This window comes from Oncorhynchus masou, chromosome 5 (assembly GCF_036934945.1).
Source record: "Oncorhynchus masou masou isolate Uvic2021 chromosome 5, UVic_Omas_1.1, whole genome shotgun sequence".
Taxonomy (NCBI): Eukaryota; Metazoa; Chordata; class Actinopteri; order Salmoniformes; family Salmonidae; genus Oncorhynchus; species Oncorhynchus masou.
The window spans coordinates 83,433,470-83,452,375 of NC_088216.1; the positions used below are offsets into that span (position 1 = coordinate 83,433,470).

The following is an 18,906-nucleotide window of genomic DNA, read 5'->3' on the forward strand; positions in this document are numbered from 1 at the left end:
GTGTCCCACACAGGGTGACAACGGAGAGAAGGGACCTGAGGGTGCTTCTGGCAAAGACGGCTCAAGAGTGAGTGACCATCTTCCTCGTCATCATCATCATCATCATCCACCGTATCATCCAGCCCTATGACCTCACTCACTCTGCCATTTAATATTCAACACATTGATGACCTCACTCACTCTGCCATTTAATATTCAACACATTGATGACCTCACTCACTCTACCATTTAATATTCAACACATTGATAACATCACTCACTCTACCATTTAATATTCAACACATTGATGACCTCACTCACTCTACCATTTAATATTCAACACATTGATGACCTCACTCACTCTGCCATTTAATAATCAACACATTGATGACCTCACTCACTCTGCCATTTAATAATCAACACATTGATGACCTCACTCACTCTGCCATTTAATATTCAACACATTGATGACCTCACTCACTCTGCCATTTAATAATCAACACATTGATAACATCACTCACTCTATCATTTAATATTCAACACATTGATGACCTCCCTCACTCTACCATGTAATATTCAACACATTGATGACCTCCCACACTCTACCATTTAATATTCAACACATTGATGACCTCCCTCACTCTACCATTTAATATTCAACACATTGATGACCTCCCTCACTCTACCATTTAATATTCAACACATTGATGACCTCCCTCACTCTGCCATTTAATATTCAACACATGGATGACCTCCCTCACTCTACCATTTAATATTCAACACATTGATGACCTCACTCACTCTACCATTTAATAATCAACACATTTAAATATTCCCTCCAGCAATTCCAAGTATACACACTCCACTTAAATTGTTCATTTGTTTACGGGCATTTGTGTACAGTGAGACAACAGCAAAAGGACAGATATACTAGATGTTGTACTGAAACATTTCTCTTTTCCGTAACTCTTCTAGGGTTTGACTGGTCCCATTGGTCCTCCCGGCCCAGCTGGTCCCAACGGAGAGAAGGTGAGCAATTTGTCTTTAAACTTGAATAATAGTTCATTGATTATTTTAATGATTGTATTAGATCAGTCAGAAGAAGAAAAAAACATACAGCCATATCATCTGTTGGGAGGGTACCTCTCACAAACTGTATGATACAGACAGTCCATATAAGGTGTGATTTATGGACTGATATCTGTATGATACAGACAGTCCATATAAGGTGTGATTTATGGACTGGTATCTGTGTGATACAGACAGTCCATATAAGGTGTGATTTATGGACTGGTATCTGTATGACACAGACAGTCCATATAAGGTGTGATTTATGGACTGGTATCTGTATGATACAGACAGTCCATATAAGGTGTGATTTATGGACTGGTATCTGTGTGATACAGACAGTCCATATAAGGTGTGATTTATGGACTGGTATCTGTATGATACAGACAGTCCATATAAGGTGTGATTTATGGACTTATGATTGACCTCTGTGACTGACCTCTGACCTCTGTGTTTCCTCCTATAGGGTGAATCTGGTCCATCGGGACCTTCCGGTGCTGCCGGTGCCCGTGGTGCTCCTGTAGGTACCACATACACATACACATACACATACACACACACACACACACACACACATTAGGATAAAGTAAAAAAATGACTTGTGGTCCCGTGTAGATCAGTTTGTAGAACATGATGTTTGCAACGCCAGGATTGTGGGTTGGATTACCGTGGCCACCAATATGTTTAACGGGATTGTGGGTTGGATTACCGTGGCCACCAATATGTTTAACTGGATTGTGGGTTGGATTACCGTGGCCACCAATATGTTTAACGTATGCAAAACGCTGTCTGCAGAATGGCATTCATTACATCAGAAATATGTTGTTGTTTTTTTTTTACTTTGCCTCAGCTGTCTGATTAGGGCAGGGTAGCCTTGTGGTTAGGGTGTTGGACTAGTAACCGGAAGGTTGCAAGTTCAAACCCCCGAGCTGACAAGGCACAACTTTGTCATAATGCCCCTGAACAGGCAGTTAACCCACTGTTCCTAGGCCGTCATTGAAAATAAGAATTTGTTCTTAACTGACTTGCCTGGTTAAATAGAATAAAAGGGTCTACTGCCATCTCTAGGTCTCTGTACTGATCCAGAGTAGAGAATCCTGTTGTCCTGCTATACTCTCCAGCTCTCAATAGAACAATTGAATGAACACAGAAGTTGATAAGGTACATGATATGTCATTTGAAGAAGGGTATGTTAGGGGAAGTGTATTCTGCTCAACCTGTTCCCCGTCTTCTCTCCTAACAGGGAGACAGGGGTGAGACCGGACCTCCTGGGCCTGCTGGCTTCGCTGGGCCTCCTGTAAGTACCTTCACCAAGGACAATGTACTGCTGATGCGCTTTCTCTCACTGTCAGTCCTACCGTCAACCTCCCGGACTGACACATTTATAGGACCGTCTCATCCATTCAAATGGATGATTAAATAGAAGGGGATGATGACGCCAGCTGCTTTGTTTTATGTTGAAGCAAATAGCTGCCTGAGCTGTCTTTCTCCCCGTGTCCCAACCCCAGGGATCTGATGGTCAGCCCGGAGCCAAAGGAGAGCAGGGAGAGGGTGGTCAGAAGGGAGACGCTGGTGCCCCTGGACCCCAGGGACCCTCTGGAGCTCCTGGGCCTTCTGTACGTTTCACTTTTTCCTGACATGTAAAAACATCGAGGTGTTTATTGGTTACCAAATACTTGCTTCACGTTTCTTCATGAAACTTACTATCAGACAATTTCCTTCATTTCAGGGACCAACTGGTGTTTCTGGACCTAAAGGTGCTCGCGGTGCTCAGGGACCCCCTGTAAGTATAAATCTCATATTGTGTATTTGATTTCCGCATTGTTGTTTTATATTGTTTTGTAATTTTTCCACTTCATCAACAACCTCTCTCACTGACAGGGTGCCACTGGTTTCCCTGGCGCTGCCGGCAGAGTCGGGCCCCCTGGTCCCAACGTAAGTACAATCACTTATCAGCGATACACAACTCAAACACCTTACCTGAGCACTGTTACTGAAGACTAAATGACACTGATTGTTCTACTTGTAAACTAGGATTGTTCTCTGTAATCTGAGGTGTTGGATTTGACTGGAATAGAAAAGGCCTTGTTTTTATGTGGGTGTAACCGGTAAACATTTCTCAAAATGAAGGACCTCTTTTATGTATCTCCAAGTTTCTCCAATAGTTTCCTGGTACTTTTCAGAACACACAGACTATTATGAATACAGTGTTCACCCACTGTAGTCAGTCGAACTGAACCTTGCGTTTGGGATCCCATGCATCCTTTGTAACGGCGTTCTTCTTTTGTTGAAAGAAAGTCGGACCGAAATGCAGCGTGTAAGTTACATGTTTATTAGGAAGACAAACGAACAAACTATACACGAATAACTAATAAATACAAAAAACAACAAACAGAACGTGAAACCTATTACAGCCTGACTGGTGCACACTACACAGAGACAGGAACAATCACCCACGAAATACAAAGCGAAAAACAGGCTACCTAAATACGGTTCCCAATCAGCGATCACCTGACTTTGATTGAGAACCGCCTCAGGCAGCCAACCTATTTAACACACACACACCCCTAATCAGCTACAATCCCAGACACTACAAACCCCAATACGAAAACACAATACATAATAACCCCATGTCACACCCTGGTCTTACTAACTAATAAACTAAAACATAAAATACTAAGACCAAGGCGTGACATCCTTCTAGGTTTGAAACCAATAAACAGACCTACACAGAATCATTCAGCATCATTATAGTATGTAGTATAGTATTAAGTATAGTATTTACTATAGTATTTACTACAATATTTACTATAATATTTAGTATAGTATTTAGTACAGTATTTAATATAGTATTTATTATAGTATTTAGTATTGTGTTTAGTATAGTATTTACTATAGTTTTTACTATGCTATTTAGTATAGTATTTAGTATAGTATTTAGTATAATATTTAGTATAGTATTTAGTATAGTATTTAGTATAGTATTTACTATAATATTTACTATAATATTTAGTATAGTATTTAGTATAGTATTTAGTATAGTAGTTAATATAGTATTTAGTATAGTGTTTAGTATAGTGTTTAGTATAGTATTTACTATAGTTTTTAGTATAATATTTAGTATAATACGTAGTATAGTATTTAGTATAGTATTTACTATAATATTTATTATAGTATTTAGTATAGTATTTAGTACAGTATTTAATATAGTATTTATTGTAGTATTTAGTATTGTGTTTAGTATAGTGTTTAGTATAGTATTTACTATAGTTTTTAGTATAATATTTAGTATAATACGTAGTATAGTATTTAGTATAGTATTTACTATAATATTTAGTATAATATTTAGTATAGTATTTAGTATACTATTTACTATAGTATTTACTATAGTTTTTAGTATAATATTTAGTATAGTATTTAGTATAGTATTTAGTATAGTATTTACTATAGTATTTAGTATAGTGTTTAGTATAGTGTTTAGTATAGTATTTACTATAGTTTTTAGTATAATATTTAGTATAATACGTAGTATAGTATTTAGTATAGTATTTACTATAATATTTAGTATAATATTTAGTATAGTATTTAGTATAGTATTTACTATAATATTTAGTATAATATTTAGTATAGTATTTAGTATATTATTTACTATAGTATTTACTATAGTTTTTAGTATAATATTTAGTATAGTATTTACTATAGTATTTAGTATAGTGTTTAGTATAGTGTTTAGTATAGTATTTACTATAGTTTTTAGTATAATATTTAGTATAATATGTAGTATAGTATTTAGTATAGTATTTACTATAATATTTAGTATACTATTTAGTATAATATTTATTATAGTATTTAGTATAGTATTTAGTATAGTATTTACTATAATATTTAGTATAGTATTTAGTATAGTACTAACTATAATATTTAGTATAGTATTTAGTATAGTGTATAGTATTTACTACAGTATTTACTATAGTTTTAGTATAATATTTAGTATAATATGTAGTATAGTATTTAGTATAGTATTTACTATATTATTTAGTATAATATTTAGTATAGTATTTAGTATAATATTTAGTATAGTATTTATTATAGTATTTATATAACATTTACTATAGTATTTAGTATAGTATTTAGTATAGTATTTAGTATAGTACTAACTATAATATTTAGTATAGTATTTAGTATAGTATTTAGTATAGTATTTAGTATAGTATTTAGTATAGTATTTACTATAATATTTAGTATAGTATTTAGTATAGTACTAGCTATAATATTTAGTATAGTATTTAGTATAGTACTAACTATACTATTTAGTATAGTATTTAGTATAGTATTTAGTATAGTACTAACTATAATATTTAGTGTAGTATTTAGTGAATAACGCAGGATGTCGATGATATCAACCTGGTTTCATTCTGTTCTTCTGAATGGTTGTTATTACAGAGAGTACTGACCTGCTCCTATCTGTTGTTTTTACAGAGAGTACTGACCTGCTCCTATCTGTTGTTATTACAGAGAGTACTGACCTGCTCCTATCTGTTGTTATTACAGAGAGTACTGACCTGCTCCTATCTGTTGTTATTACAGAGTACTGACCTGCTCCTATCTGTTGTTTTACAGAGAGTACTGACCTGCTCCTATCTGTTGTTATTACAGAGAGTACTGACCTGCTCCTATCTGTTGTTATTACAGAGAGTACTGACCTGCTCCTATCTGTTGTTATTACAGAGAGTACTGACCTGCTCCTATCTGTTGTTATTATAGAGAGTGCTGACCTGCTCCTATCTGTTGTTATTATAGAGAGTGCTGTTGTTATTACAGAGAGTACTGACCTGCTCCTATCTGTTGTTATTACAGAGAGTACTGACCTGCTCATATCTGTTGTTATTATAGAGAGTACTGACCTGCTCCTATCTGTTGTTATTACAGAGTGCTGACCTGCTCCTATCTGTTGTTATTACAGAGTGCTGACCTGCTCCTATCTGTTGTTATTACAGAGAGTACTGACCTGCTCATATCTGTTGTTATTACAGAGAGTACTGACCTGCTCATATCTGTTGTTATTATAGAGAGTGCTGACCTGCTCCTATCTGTTGTTATTACAGAGAGTGCTGACCTGCTCCTATCTGTTGTTATTATAGAGAGTACTGATGACCTGCTCATATCAGTCTGTGGGCAGAGAAGTGGCGGTCAAGATGAGAGAGGATGGTTATTTTGTTAAAATAGCATTGCCTTATTTCTATTACAGCATATTGGATGACTGTCATTCACCTTCCATTCACCCAGTTCAATGTAACAGTGATAGGTATCGGCTACTACATGATACTCTCATTTTGCCTATACACGTCATGAGGTTGCTACAAACTAGCCTATGAATGAAAGTTTACAACATTGTTCCACAGGTTGAGAGAAATTTGAGTAATCACGGTGACAGACATTGCCACATTCAATAATCTTGCTAGCTGATCTAGGGTGTAATCATTAGTCCAACAGTTGCAAACGAGAATTTCTATTAGACAATTTCAGTTATGTTTATCCCCGTTGCTTCCGTTTAAGAAACATTTTTAAATAAAACCCGGCAGAATGAATACACCCCTGATCACATGCAAACACAATTCACTTTCATAGCAAACAGATCATTGTATAATTCCTTCTTGCATCTACGTCTTACCTTTTCCCTTCAGTGCATAACACATCAGCTGTCTGTGACCAATGAACAAAAAGAAACCAAGCCAAACCTTCATATCATAACCACTAACCGCTACGCACATCCTACATTGTTGTCACCATATTAGCTAATGTCAAGTCAAAAACAAAGTTACTAGAACTAATGTGTTATTAAACCCACTACAATCGTGCAGTACAATGTACAGTCAGCAAGCAGTTTTAGTAGTTACACCAGCAGGCCCCAGTGGCAATAAATTAATAAAACCAAGAGCTTTTCTTGACTTGGAAGATTTCCAGTGTTGGATAGCCAGCTAGCATAACATCCCTCCCTGTTTGAGCCGGGTGTTTGAGTAGGCTAAACTAGCTAGCTGCATTCAGTAGCTAAGTAAAACAATATGAAATGTAGCTATCTCTCTCTCTCGCTCTCTCGCTCTCTCTCTCTCTCTCGCGCTCTCTCTCTCTCGCTTCTTCATTTTTGAATAAATAATGGGAAACACTATTCCCTCATCCCATCACAAGACAGGGCAGTCAGTATGTGTTCTTCACTGACCAAATTACCAGTCCAAACACACTACTTTAGTATATTCTTATCTAAAAATAATAACTTTTTTAATGTTTCACTATTTTTATTTTTATGACATTCACTGAGGATAGTCCTCCCCTTCCTCCTCTGATGAGCCTCCACTGTCCCAGAGAGTCTTGATCTGCTCCTGTCTGTCTGTCATGTTTTGTATGCTACATTTCTGGGTTTAACCCTGTTGATTGGTTGATTGACTGATTGCTTGATTGGTTGCTTGTTTTACTGGTTGGTCGGTTGAGTGATGGATTGATTGATTGGTTGAAAGATTGATTGCCTCCTCCCTAAGTTTGTTTTATTCACTGCTTTTGCACACTCTGCCAACCCTGATGTCCTTGTCCGTGCCATGTCTGAAACCTGGCTTAGGAAGGCCACCAAAAATTCTGAATTTTTCATCCCCAACTACAACATTTTCCACCAAGATAGAACTGCCAAAGGGGGTGGAGTTGCAATTTACTGCAGAGATAGCCTGCAGAGTTCTGTCACACTATCCAGGTCTATGCCCAAACAGTTTGAGCTTCTACTTTTAAAAATCCACCTTTCCATAAATAAGTCTCTCACTGTTGCCACTTGTTATAGACCCCCCACGGCCCCCAGCTGTGCCCTGGACACCATATGTGAATTGATTGCCCCCCCCATCTATCTTCAGAGTTCGTATTGTTAGGTGACCTAAACTGGGACATGCTTAACACCCTGGCCGTCCTACAATCTAAGATAGATGCCCTCAATCTCACACAAATTATCAAGGAACCTACCAGGTACATCAATAAATCCGTAAACATGTAAACACCCTCATAGATATCGTCCTGACCAACCTGCCCTCTAAATACACCTCTGCTGTCTTCAACCAGGATCTCAGCGATCACTGCCTCATTGCCTGCGTCCGTAATGGGTCCGCGGTCAAACAAACCACCCCTCATCACTGTCAAACGCTCCCTACAACACTTCAGCGAGCAGGCCTTTCTAATCGCCCTGGGACAGGTATCCTGGAAGGATATTGACCTAATCCCATCAGTAGTGGACGGTTATGACTTCGAATATGTGGGCTACAAACTACAAATACCTAGGTGTCTGGTTAGACTGTAAAAACTCACATTAAGCATCTCCAGACTCACATTAAGCATCTCCAATCCAAAATGAAATCTAGAATCGGCTTCCTATTTCGCAACAAAGCATCCTTCGCTCATGCTGCCAAACATATACCCTTGTAAACTGACTATCCTACCGACTTCGGCGATGTAATTTACAAAATAGCCTCCAACACTCTACTCAGCAAATTGGATGCAGTCTATCATAGTGCCATCCGTTTTGTCCCAAATGTCCCATATACTACACACCAGTGCGACCTGTATGATCTTGTTGGCTGGTATATCTCACGGGTCACCATAGCAACACCCACCCGTAGCACCCGCTCCAGCAGGTATATCTCACGGGTCACCATAGCAACACCCACCCATAGCACCCGCTCCAGTAGCTATATCTCACGGGTCACCATAGCAACACCCACCCGTAGCACCCGCTCCAGCAGGTATATCTCACGGGTCACCATAGCAACACTCACCCGTAGCACGGGTAAAGGTTAAAAAAATATTTAAAAAACTTTAAGCATCAGCTGTCATAGCAACTTTACCGATCATTGCACCTGTAAACAGCCCATCTGTAAACAGCCCACCCAACTACCTCATCCCCATATTGTTATTTATTGTTTTGCTCCTTTTCACCCCGGTATCTCTACTTGCACATTCATCCTTTGCACTATCTATCACTCCAGTGTTAATGATAAATTGGAATTATTTTACCACTACGGTCTATTTGTTGCCTTACCTTCCTAATCTTACTACATTTGCACACATTGTCTATAGACTTTCTATTGTGTTATTGTTATTGTACGTTTGTTTACTCCATGTGTAACTCTGTGTTGTTGTTTTTGTCTCACTGCTTTGCTTTATCTTGGTCAGGTCGCAGTTGTAAATGAGAACTTGTTCTCAACTGGCCTACCTGGTTAAATAAAGGTGAAATACAATAAATAAATAAATGGTGTCTCTGCAGGGTAACCCTGGTGCTGCTGGGCCCTCTGGCCCTGCTGGTAAAGATGGCCCTAAGGGTGTGCGAGGAGACGGTGGACCCCCAGGCAGACAGGGAGACGCTGGGCTGCGTGGAGCCGCTGGATCCCCTGGAGAGAAGGGAGATGCTGGAGAGGATGGTCCCTCTGTAAGTTTATCACTACAGTACCGTCCTCCATAGTGGACGGGCTTGATAACTCTCATTCAACCCAGCACCCTACTGAAGCAAAAGATGGTAATACAAGCTGAATTCATCTTTTGTCACAACCGTCCTCAAATACAGGTCCTACAGGCTTTATTAAATACAGGTCCTACAGGCTTTAATCAATACAGGTCCTACAGGCTTTAATCAATACAGGTCCTACAGGCTTTATTCAATACAGGTCCTACAAGCTTTAATCAATACAGGTCCTACAGGCTTTAATAAATACAGGTCCTACAGGCTATAATCAATACAGGTCCTACAGGCTTTAATCAATACAGGTCCTACAGGCTTTAATCAATACAGGTCCTACAGGCTATAATCAATACAGGTCCTACAGGCTTTAATCAATACAGGTCCTACAGGCTTTATTCAATACAGGTCCTACAGGCTTTAATCAATACAGGTCCTACAGGCTTTAATCAATACAGGTCCTACAGGCTTTAATCAATACAGGTCCTACAGGCTATAATCAATACAGGTCCTACAGGCTTTAATCAATACAGGTCCTACAGGCTTTAATCAATACAGGTCCTACAGGCTATAATCAATACAGGTCCTACAGGCTTTATTCAATACAGGTCCTACAGGCTTTAATCAATAAAGGTCCTACAGGCTTTAATCAATACAGGTCCTACAGGCTTTAATCAATACAGGTCCTACAGGCTTTAATCAATACAGGTCCTACAGGCTTTAATCAATACAGGTCCTACAGGCTTTAATCAATACAGGTCCTACAGGCTTTAATCAATACAGGTCCTACAGGCTATAATCAATACAGGTCCTACAGGCTTTAATCAATACAGGTCCTACAGGCTTTATTCAATACAGGTCCTACAGGCTTTAATCAATACAGGTCCTACAGGCTTTAATCAATACAGGTCCTACAGGCTATAATCAATACAGGTCCTACAGGCTTTAATCAATACAGGTCCTACAGGCTTTAATCAATTCAGGTCCTACAGGCTCTAATCAATACAGGTCCTACAGGCTCTAATCAATACAGGTCCTACAGGCTTTAATCAATACAGGTCCTACAGGCTTTAATCTTCATTCAACATTGACAAGTTATTTAGACCACAGTGTTCCTGAACTCGTTGTCAGTTCTGATGTCACTGACAACACACATCCCACCACTCAAGTTAACACGGAAATACATTCATTTTGGGGTTTTGCAGCTATAAAACAATACTGGCTTTATGTCTTAAAAGTCTCTCTTTTGGTTTGACTTCCAACCCAACCGGCATGAACATCAGTCCAGGGAATGAAAGAAAGATCCATTTATAATGGACAACACTATTCCCTCGTCCCCATCACAACGAAGCACGCGTCCGTCACTGACCCAATAACCAGCCCAAACACACTGCTGTCTGCCAGGGCGTTAATATCACCTGTGGGCTTCCCCTGGACAGAGACATGATGGCAGAGAGGACAAGCGTTTTACTTTGTACTTCCCACTCCCTGCAGTGCAGTTCACCCCCTGAGCAGTACTGAACTAACAGCCGGCATGGCTGTCTGTTACTGAAATTGGACAGGCAAGTCCAGAGAACAGACATGATAAGACCCTCTGATCCTCCCTGGTATAAATCACAGAAGTGGAGGTGGAAGCAATGCACACAAAATGCTTTTTTCTTGTTTTTCCAGTGTGTTTATAGATTTTGATAGTTTTTCTGTTGATATATTTTTAGTTGTTGTTGAAAACACTCACTTGAAAATAACACACTGTCCTCTTGTCCTCCACTTGCTCCTCTCCTCCTCTTCCTCCTCTCCTCCTGCACTTCCTCTCGTCCACCTCCTCCTCTCTTCCTCTCCTCTTCTCTTCTTCCTCTCTTCCTCTCTTCCTCCTCTCCTCCTCTTCCTCCTCTCTTCCTCCTCTCTTCCTCTCTTCCTCCTCTCCTCCTCTTCCTCCTCTCTTCCTCTCCTTCCTCTCTTCCTCCTCTCCTCCTCTCCTCCTCTTCCTCCTCTCTTCCTCCTCTCTTCCTCCTCTCTCCTCCTCTCCTCCTCTCCTCCTCTCTTCCTCCCTCTTCCTTCCTCTCCTCTTCCTCCCCTCTCTCTCTTCCTCTCCTCCTTCCTCCCTTCCTCCTCCTTCTCCTCTCTTCCTCTCTTCCTCCTCTCCTCCTCTTCCTCCTCTCTTCCTCTCCTCTTCCTTCTCTTCTTCCTCTCTTCCTCCCCTTCCTTCTCTTCTTCCTCCTTCCTCCTCTCCTCCCCTTCCTCCTCTCTTTCTCCTCTCTTCCTCCTTCCTCCTCTTCCTCCTCTCTTCCTCTCCTCTTCCTTCTCTTCTTCCTCTCTTCCTCCTCTCCTCCCCTTCCTCCTCTCTTCCTCCTCTCCTCCCCTTCCTCCTCTCTTCCTCCTCTCCTCCTCTCCTCCTCATCTCTTCCTCCTCTCTTCCTCCTCTTCCTCCTCCCAGGGTCCCGATGGTCCTTCAGGTCCTTCAGGTCTGGCTGGACAGCGTGGTATTGTTGGTCTTCCAGGACAGCGTGGAGAGAGAGGTTTCCCTGGCCTGCCAGGACCCTCTGTAAGTCACATACACCACATTACAGATCCCATTCATTCATTAGACTATTCATTCATTCATTAGACTATTCCATCATTCATTAGACTATTCCATCATTCATTAGACTATTCCATCATTCATTAGACTATTCCATCATTCATTAGACTATTCCATCATTCATTAGACTATTCCATCATTCATTAGACTATTCATTCATTCATTCATTAGACTATTCGTTCATTCATTAGACTATTCATTAATTCATTCATTTATTAGGTTATTCATTCATTCATTCATTAGACTATTCGTTCATTCATTAGACTATTCATTAATTCATTCATTTATTAGGCTATTCATTCATTCATTCATTAGAAAATTCATTCATTCATTCATTAGACTATTCATTCATTCATTCATTCATTAGGCTATTCATTCAGTCAGTCATTCATTCATTATGATTAATTCGCCTATTATAGATGACAGAATAATATTGTACTGTTAATTGACTTGTACCCATCCCACCCATTTCAAGTAAGAATGGATGGATGAATATTCAAAGAAAAAGATCAATGAATATATGACTATTGCTTAGAGTGTCGCCCCCTATTGGTGGTCCACCAACTAACCTGTGTGTCCATCTCCCCAGGGAGAGCCTGGTAAACAAGGAGCTCCTGGTGGTAGCGGAGACCGTGGACCTCCTGGTCCAGTGGGACCCCCTGGACTGACTGGACCCGCAGGAGAGCCCGGGAGAGAGGTCAGTGTCTGTCCCAGAGCGTGTTGTCTGATATGACAGAGAGGTCAGTGTCTGTCCCATAGCGTGTTGTCTGAAATGACAGAGAGGTCAGTGTCTGTCCCATAGCGTGTTGTCTGAAATGACAGAGAGGTCAGTGTCTGTCCCATAGCGTGTTGTCTGATATGACAGAGAGGTCAGTGTCTGTCCCATAGCGTGTTGTGTCTGAAGTAGCATCGTAGTTCTTATATTGCTCATTACTTTTAAACAGGGTCCGCATAGTGCTCTGTCCAAATGTCGTGCACTATATAGGGAACAGTGTGCCATTCAATGCAGCACAGTGTCACCATTATGGCCTCTCATGGTCATCTCTATACCTTCGGTACAATACGTTAACTCACTGTCATGATTAACTGGATCACTAACTATCCGTTGATGCTTCTGATATTAAACCATGTGTGATTGCCTCTCAGGGCAACGCTGGTTCCGATGGACCACCTGGTAGAGATGGATCCACTGGAATCAAGGGTGACCGTGGTAACACCGGTCCTGCTGGCGCTCCTGGCTCCCCAGGAGCTAATGGTTCCCCCGGCCCTGTCGGCCCCACCGGCAAGCAGGGAGACAGGGGAGAGGCTGTGAGTATACACCCTAAATCACTCCCCATAACACCCCCAATGGCACCCCGTAGAAGCTTTTTAACACCCCTAAAACCCCCTCTCGAGAGGACGTCAGGGGTGAATAACCCAGGCCATGTTATTGTTTTCTGTCTATTTTCTCTTGCCAGGATAAACTGGATATGTGATTGAGTTCAGTCGATATATTAATAATGTTTTTATTATCCATAAATTTCTTAGATATAATATATATAATACTATTGTATTGCAGCCCTTCCTAACCCTGTGTATGTCTCTTGGCTGTTCTCTAGGGAGCTCAAGGACCTGCTGGACCTGCCGGGCCTGCTGGAGCCAGAGGAATGGCTGGACCCCAAGGACCCCGTGGAGACAAGGGTGAGGCTGGAGAGGGTGGAGAGAGAGGACAGAAAGGACACAGAGGATTCACTGGTCTGCAGGGTCTGCCCGGACCTCCCGTAAGTACCCCCCTTATCTCCCTGTACCCCTAATCTCCCGGTACCCCTAATCTCCCTGTAACCCTAATCTCCCGGTACCCCTAATCTCCCTGTAACCCTAATCTCCCTGTAACCCTAATCTCCCGGTACCCCTAATCTCCCTGTAACCCTAATCTCCCTGTAACCCTAATCTCCCTGTACCCCTAATCTCCCGGTACCCCTAATCTCCCTGTAACCCTAATCTCCCTGTACCCCTAATCTTTCTGTACCACCTTATCTCCCTATACCCCCTTATCTCCCTGTACCCCTAATCTCCCGGTACCCCTAATATCCCTGTAACCCTAATCTCCCTGTACCCCTAATCTCCCTGTACTCCTAATCTCCCGGTACCCCTAATCTCCCTGTAACCCTAATCTCCCTGTACCCCTAATCTCCCTGTACCTCCTAATCTCCCGGTACCCCTAATCTCCCTAGACATTGTCTCACCCTCTCCCCAATCTCCCTGTTGTCTCACCCCTCCCCAATCTTTCTGTTGTCTCACCACCTAATCTCCCTATAGACATTGTCTCACCCCTCCCCAATCTTTCTGTTGTCCCCCTAATCTCCCTGTACCCTCTCCCCAGAGAGTAATCTGTCCTATAGACATTGTCTCACCTACCCCCCAGAGAGTAATCTCCATGTACCCCTAATCTCCACATTGTCTCACCTTGTCCCCCCAGAGAGTAATCTCCATGTACCCCTAATCTCCCTGTTGTCTCACCTTGTCTAATCTCCCTGACATTGTCTCACCCCTCCCCAGAGGGTAATCTCCCTATACCCCCCCCAGAGAGTAATCTGTCCCTATACCCCTTGTCTTATCTCCCTGTTGTCCCCTTGTCTAATCTCCCTATAGACATATACCCCTAATCTCCCTATACCCCCCAATCTCCCTGTATCACAAATCTCTCTATATCACAAATGCCTCTATATCATTGAAATGTCCCTTTAGCCTTTACCTGTAGTTGTGTATATCCTATAGACATGGTCTCACCTTGTCTCTCCCCAGAGAGTCAATCTGTCCTATAGACATTGTCTCACCTTGTCTCTCCCCAGAGAGTCAATCTGTCCTATAGACATTGTCTCACCTTGTCTCTCCCCAGAGAGTCAATCTGTCCTATAGACATTGTCTCACCTTGTCTCTCCCCAGAGAGTCAATCTGTCCTATAGACATTGTCTCACCTTGTCTCTCCCCAGAGGGTCAATCTGTCCTATAGACATGGTCTCAACTTATCTCTCCCCAGAGAGTCAATCTGTCCTATAGACATTGTCTCACCTTATCTCTCCCCAGAGAGTCAATCTGTCCTATAGACATTGTCTCACCTTGTCTCTCCCCAGAGGGTCAATCTGTCCTATAGACATTGTCTCACCTTGTCTCTCCCCAGAGGGTCAATCTGTCCTATAGACATGGTCTCAACTTGTCTCTCCCCAGAGGGTCAATCTGTCCTATAGACATGGTCTCACCTTGTCTCTCCCCAGAGGGTCAATCTGTCCTATAGACATTGTCTCACCTTGTCTCTCCCCAGAGGATCAATCTGTCCTATAGACATTGTCTCACCTTGTCTTTCCCCATAGGGTCAATCTGGAGACCAGGGTGCCTCTGGACCTGCCGGACCAAGTGGATCGAGGGTGAGTATAGACAGAATGATTAACAACTCTTACACAGAGTTTTGACAAGTACCCTTCCTTATTGTCAGCCAAAGAGCATGGCAGGCAGAGCTCTAGTCGACAGTACATCTGAATCCTTGTGTTCTGTTTAGGGACCTCCCGGACCCGTTGGTCCCTCTGGAAAGGATGGTTCCAACGGTATGCCTGGCCCCATCGGACCCCCCGGACCCCGTGGTCGCTCTGGAGAGACTGGTCCCTCTGTGAGTAACGCTCTCATCTCCCATCTATCTCTCAATTTATCTTAGTACTAGAGAGGAGAGGAGAGGAGAGGAGAGGAGAGGAGAGGAGAGGAGAGGAGAGGAGAGGAGAGGAGAGGAGAGGAGAGGAGAGGAGAGGAGAGGAGAGGAGAGGAGAGGAGAGGAGAAGATGAGAGAGCAGTGTGTGACATGGTGCAAATCTCAAATCACCCCCTATTCCTTGTATAGTGTGCTACCTTTGCTCTGGTCAAAGTAATGCCCTGTGTATAGAGCAGGATGTCATCTGAGACGGCAGCCAGCTATATAAACACTTTATGTCCCCTCTGCTCTGTGCTTTTTGTCTTCTGTAATACCTATGGCCCTGGTAGCAGCACATCACCAGTAGCTCGTAGTCTAGCGTTTTGGTTTTCCAATTTCTTCTGTCTGTGTATCTCAGGGTCCCCCTGGAAACTCCGGTCCCCCTGGTCCTCCTGGTCCTCCCGGCCCTGGTATCGACATGTCTGCCTTCGCTGGCCTGTCTCAGCCTGAGAAATCCCCCGATCCCCTGAGGTACATGAGGGCCGACCAGGCCTCCGGAAACCTGAGGACGCACGACGCCGAGGTGGACGCCACGCTCAAGTCTCTCAACAACCAGATTGAGAACATCCGCTCCCCCGAGGGCTCCAAGAAGAACCCTGCACGTACCTGCAGAGACCTGAAGCTGTGCCACCCAGACTGGAAGAGCGGTGAGTGATGGGATCGGAGCGAAGAATGGCTCTTTGTTTAGGGGTCAAGCCTTTTAGCCAAGCAACATGACTTGACCAGGACAAACTCAGGGCCCTAAAGTTTCTCCTGCTCAGGTGATGTTTCTCCTGTCCCCACTGGTTAGGTCGGGCAAAAATTCCATAATATTTAGGGAAGTCTAGAAGATTCTGTCATATTCAAAAGAGAAAGTAAATATAAACATGTGTATTGTAGTACAGAGTAATAGAGAGCTGATTCAATCTGAGCCGTTTCCTGTCTCCTCCGTCTGTCTGCAGGAGAGTACTGGATCGACCCTAACCAGGGCTGCACCATAGACGCCATCAAGGTCTACTGTAACATGGAGACCGGAGAGTCCTGCGTCTACCCCAAGCCCGCCAGCATCCCCAAGAAGAACTGGTGGTCCAGCAAGAGCAAGGCTGCCAAACACATCTGGTTCGGAGAGACCATGAACGGGGGATTCCACGTGAGTCACCCTTCAATCTCTTGTTTCGGCTCTCTTCTATATATTATCACGATCGTACAATCGTGATTTTTTTTATTCCCCCCTCTTCAATCTCAGGTGACATCTGTTATGTGTGCAGTGCACTTATTTACTCAAGCCTCTCTGTGATTAGTCTGTTTCGGTCCTTTACGGGATTCCTGTTTTTTGTTTTACTAAAATACGGCACAATTACTTTTTTTTACATACGTTATCTCAATCAATTCCACTAAGTCAGTTACAATTCTGATATAGTTCTGATATAATGATGTCATTGATTCTTACATCCCTGTCTCCCTGTTCTCTCTCACTAGTTTTATCCCTTGACATTGTAAAATGATATCCATCCGAACCGCGCTTCTCCCCCTCCTGTCTCTCTCTGCTGCCCTCTACAGTTCAGCTATGGCGATGAGAGTCTGGCAGCCAACACGGCCAGCATCCAGATGACCTTCCTGAGGCTCCTGTCCACCGAGGCTAATCAGAACCTCACCTACCACTGCAAGAACAGCGTGGCCTATATGGACGGGGTCACTGGGAACCTGAAGAAGGCCGTGCTGCTCCAGGGCTCCAACGACGTGGAGATCAGAGCTGAGGGCAACAGCCGCTTTACCTACACCGTTATGGAGGACGGCTGCACGGTGAGAGGATGAACACACACACACACGCACCCACACACACGCTCTCATACATACACACCCACACACAGGCAACGGCCACTTCACCTACACCGTTATGGAGGACGGCTGCACGGTGAGAGGATGAACACACACACACACGCACACACACACGCACACGCACACACACGCTCTCATACATACTGTCCCCATCAATACTATAACAACGGCCACTTCACCTACACCGTTATCAATATCTATAACATGAACACACACACACACACGCACATGTCATAACACGTCTGTCCCACTCTCATACATACACACCCATAACATGTCTGTCCCACTTCACCTAACATGTCTGTCCCCTATGGATATCTGCACGGTAACATGAACACATAACACGCTCTCATACATACACACCCACACACAGGCAACGGCCACTTTACATACAATGTGATGGAGGATGGCTGCACTGTGATGAAAACACACGGAACAGTTTTGAGACTATTTGACCCTTAACCCACAAATACACTCATTCACTGTCCCCTATCAATATCTATAACATGTCTGTCCCCTATCAATATCTATAACATGTCTATAACATGTCTGTCCCCTATCAATATCTATAACATGTCTGTCCCCTATCAATATCTATAACATGTCTATAACATGTCTGTCCCCTATCGATGTCTATAACATGTCTGTCCCCTATCAATATCTACAACATGTCTATAACATGTCTGTCCCCTATCGATGTCTATAACATGTCTGTCCCCTATCAATATCTATAACATGTCTATAACATGTCTGTCCCCTATCGATGTCTATAACATGTCTGTCCCCTATCAATATCTATAACATGTCTATAACATGTCTGTCCCCTATCGATGTCTATAACATGTCTGTCCCCTATCAATATCTATAACATGTCTATAACATGTCTGTCCCCTATCATGTCTATAACATGTCTGTCCCCTATCAATATCTATAACATGTCTATAACATGTCTGTCCCCTATCGATGTCTATAACATGTCTGTCCCCTATCAATATCTATAACATGTCTGTCCCCTTTCTATATCTATAACATGTCTGACCCTATCAATATCTATAACATGTCTATAACATGTCTGTCCCCTATCGATGTCTATAACATGTCTGTCCCCTATCAATATCTACAACATGTCTATAACATGTCTGTCCCCTATCGATGTCTATAACATGTCTGTCCCCTATCAATATCTACAACATGTCTATAACATGTCTGTCCCCTATCGATGTCTATAACATGTCTGTCCCCTATCAATATCTATAACATGTC

At 42.3% G+C, this 18,906-nt stretch overlaps 1 protein-coding gene across 2 annotated transcripts in view; it reads left to right on the forward strand.

The window, feature by feature from the left end:
* LOC135540388 (collagen alpha-1(II) chain-like) overlaps positions 1-18,906 on the forward strand; it is a 103,513-nt gene that overhangs the window by 81,286 nt on the left and 3,321 nt on the right. For both annotated transcript variants that reach the window (XM_064967005.1, XM_064967006.1), the window contains 17 exons: positions 14-67; positions 955-1,008; positions 1,514-1,567; positions 2,291-2,344; positions 2,556-2,663; positions 2,777-2,830; positions 2,929-2,982; positions 9,341-9,502; positions 11,964-12,071; positions 12,697-12,804; positions 13,254-13,415; positions 13,706-13,867; positions 15,458-15,511; positions 15,643-15,750; positions 16,184-16,472; positions 16,767-16,954; positions 17,365-17,607. In XM_064967005.1, the coding sequence (XP_064823077.1) occupies positions 14-67; positions 955-1,008; positions 1,514-1,567; positions 2,291-2,344; positions 2,556-2,663; positions 2,777-2,830; positions 2,929-2,982; positions 9,341-9,502; positions 11,964-12,071; positions 12,697-12,804; positions 13,254-13,415; positions 13,706-13,867; positions 15,458-15,511; positions 15,643-15,750; positions 16,184-16,472; positions 16,767-16,954; positions 17,365-17,607 (2,016 nt within the window). The remainder of the gene's footprint in view (positions 1-13; positions 68-954; positions 1,009-1,513; positions 1,568-2,290; positions 2,345-2,555; positions 2,664-2,776; positions 2,831-2,928; positions 2,983-9,340; positions 9,503-11,963; positions 12,072-12,696; positions 12,805-13,253; positions 13,416-13,705; positions 13,868-15,457; positions 15,512-15,642; positions 15,751-16,183; positions 16,473-16,766; positions 16,955-17,364; positions 17,608-18,906) is intronic.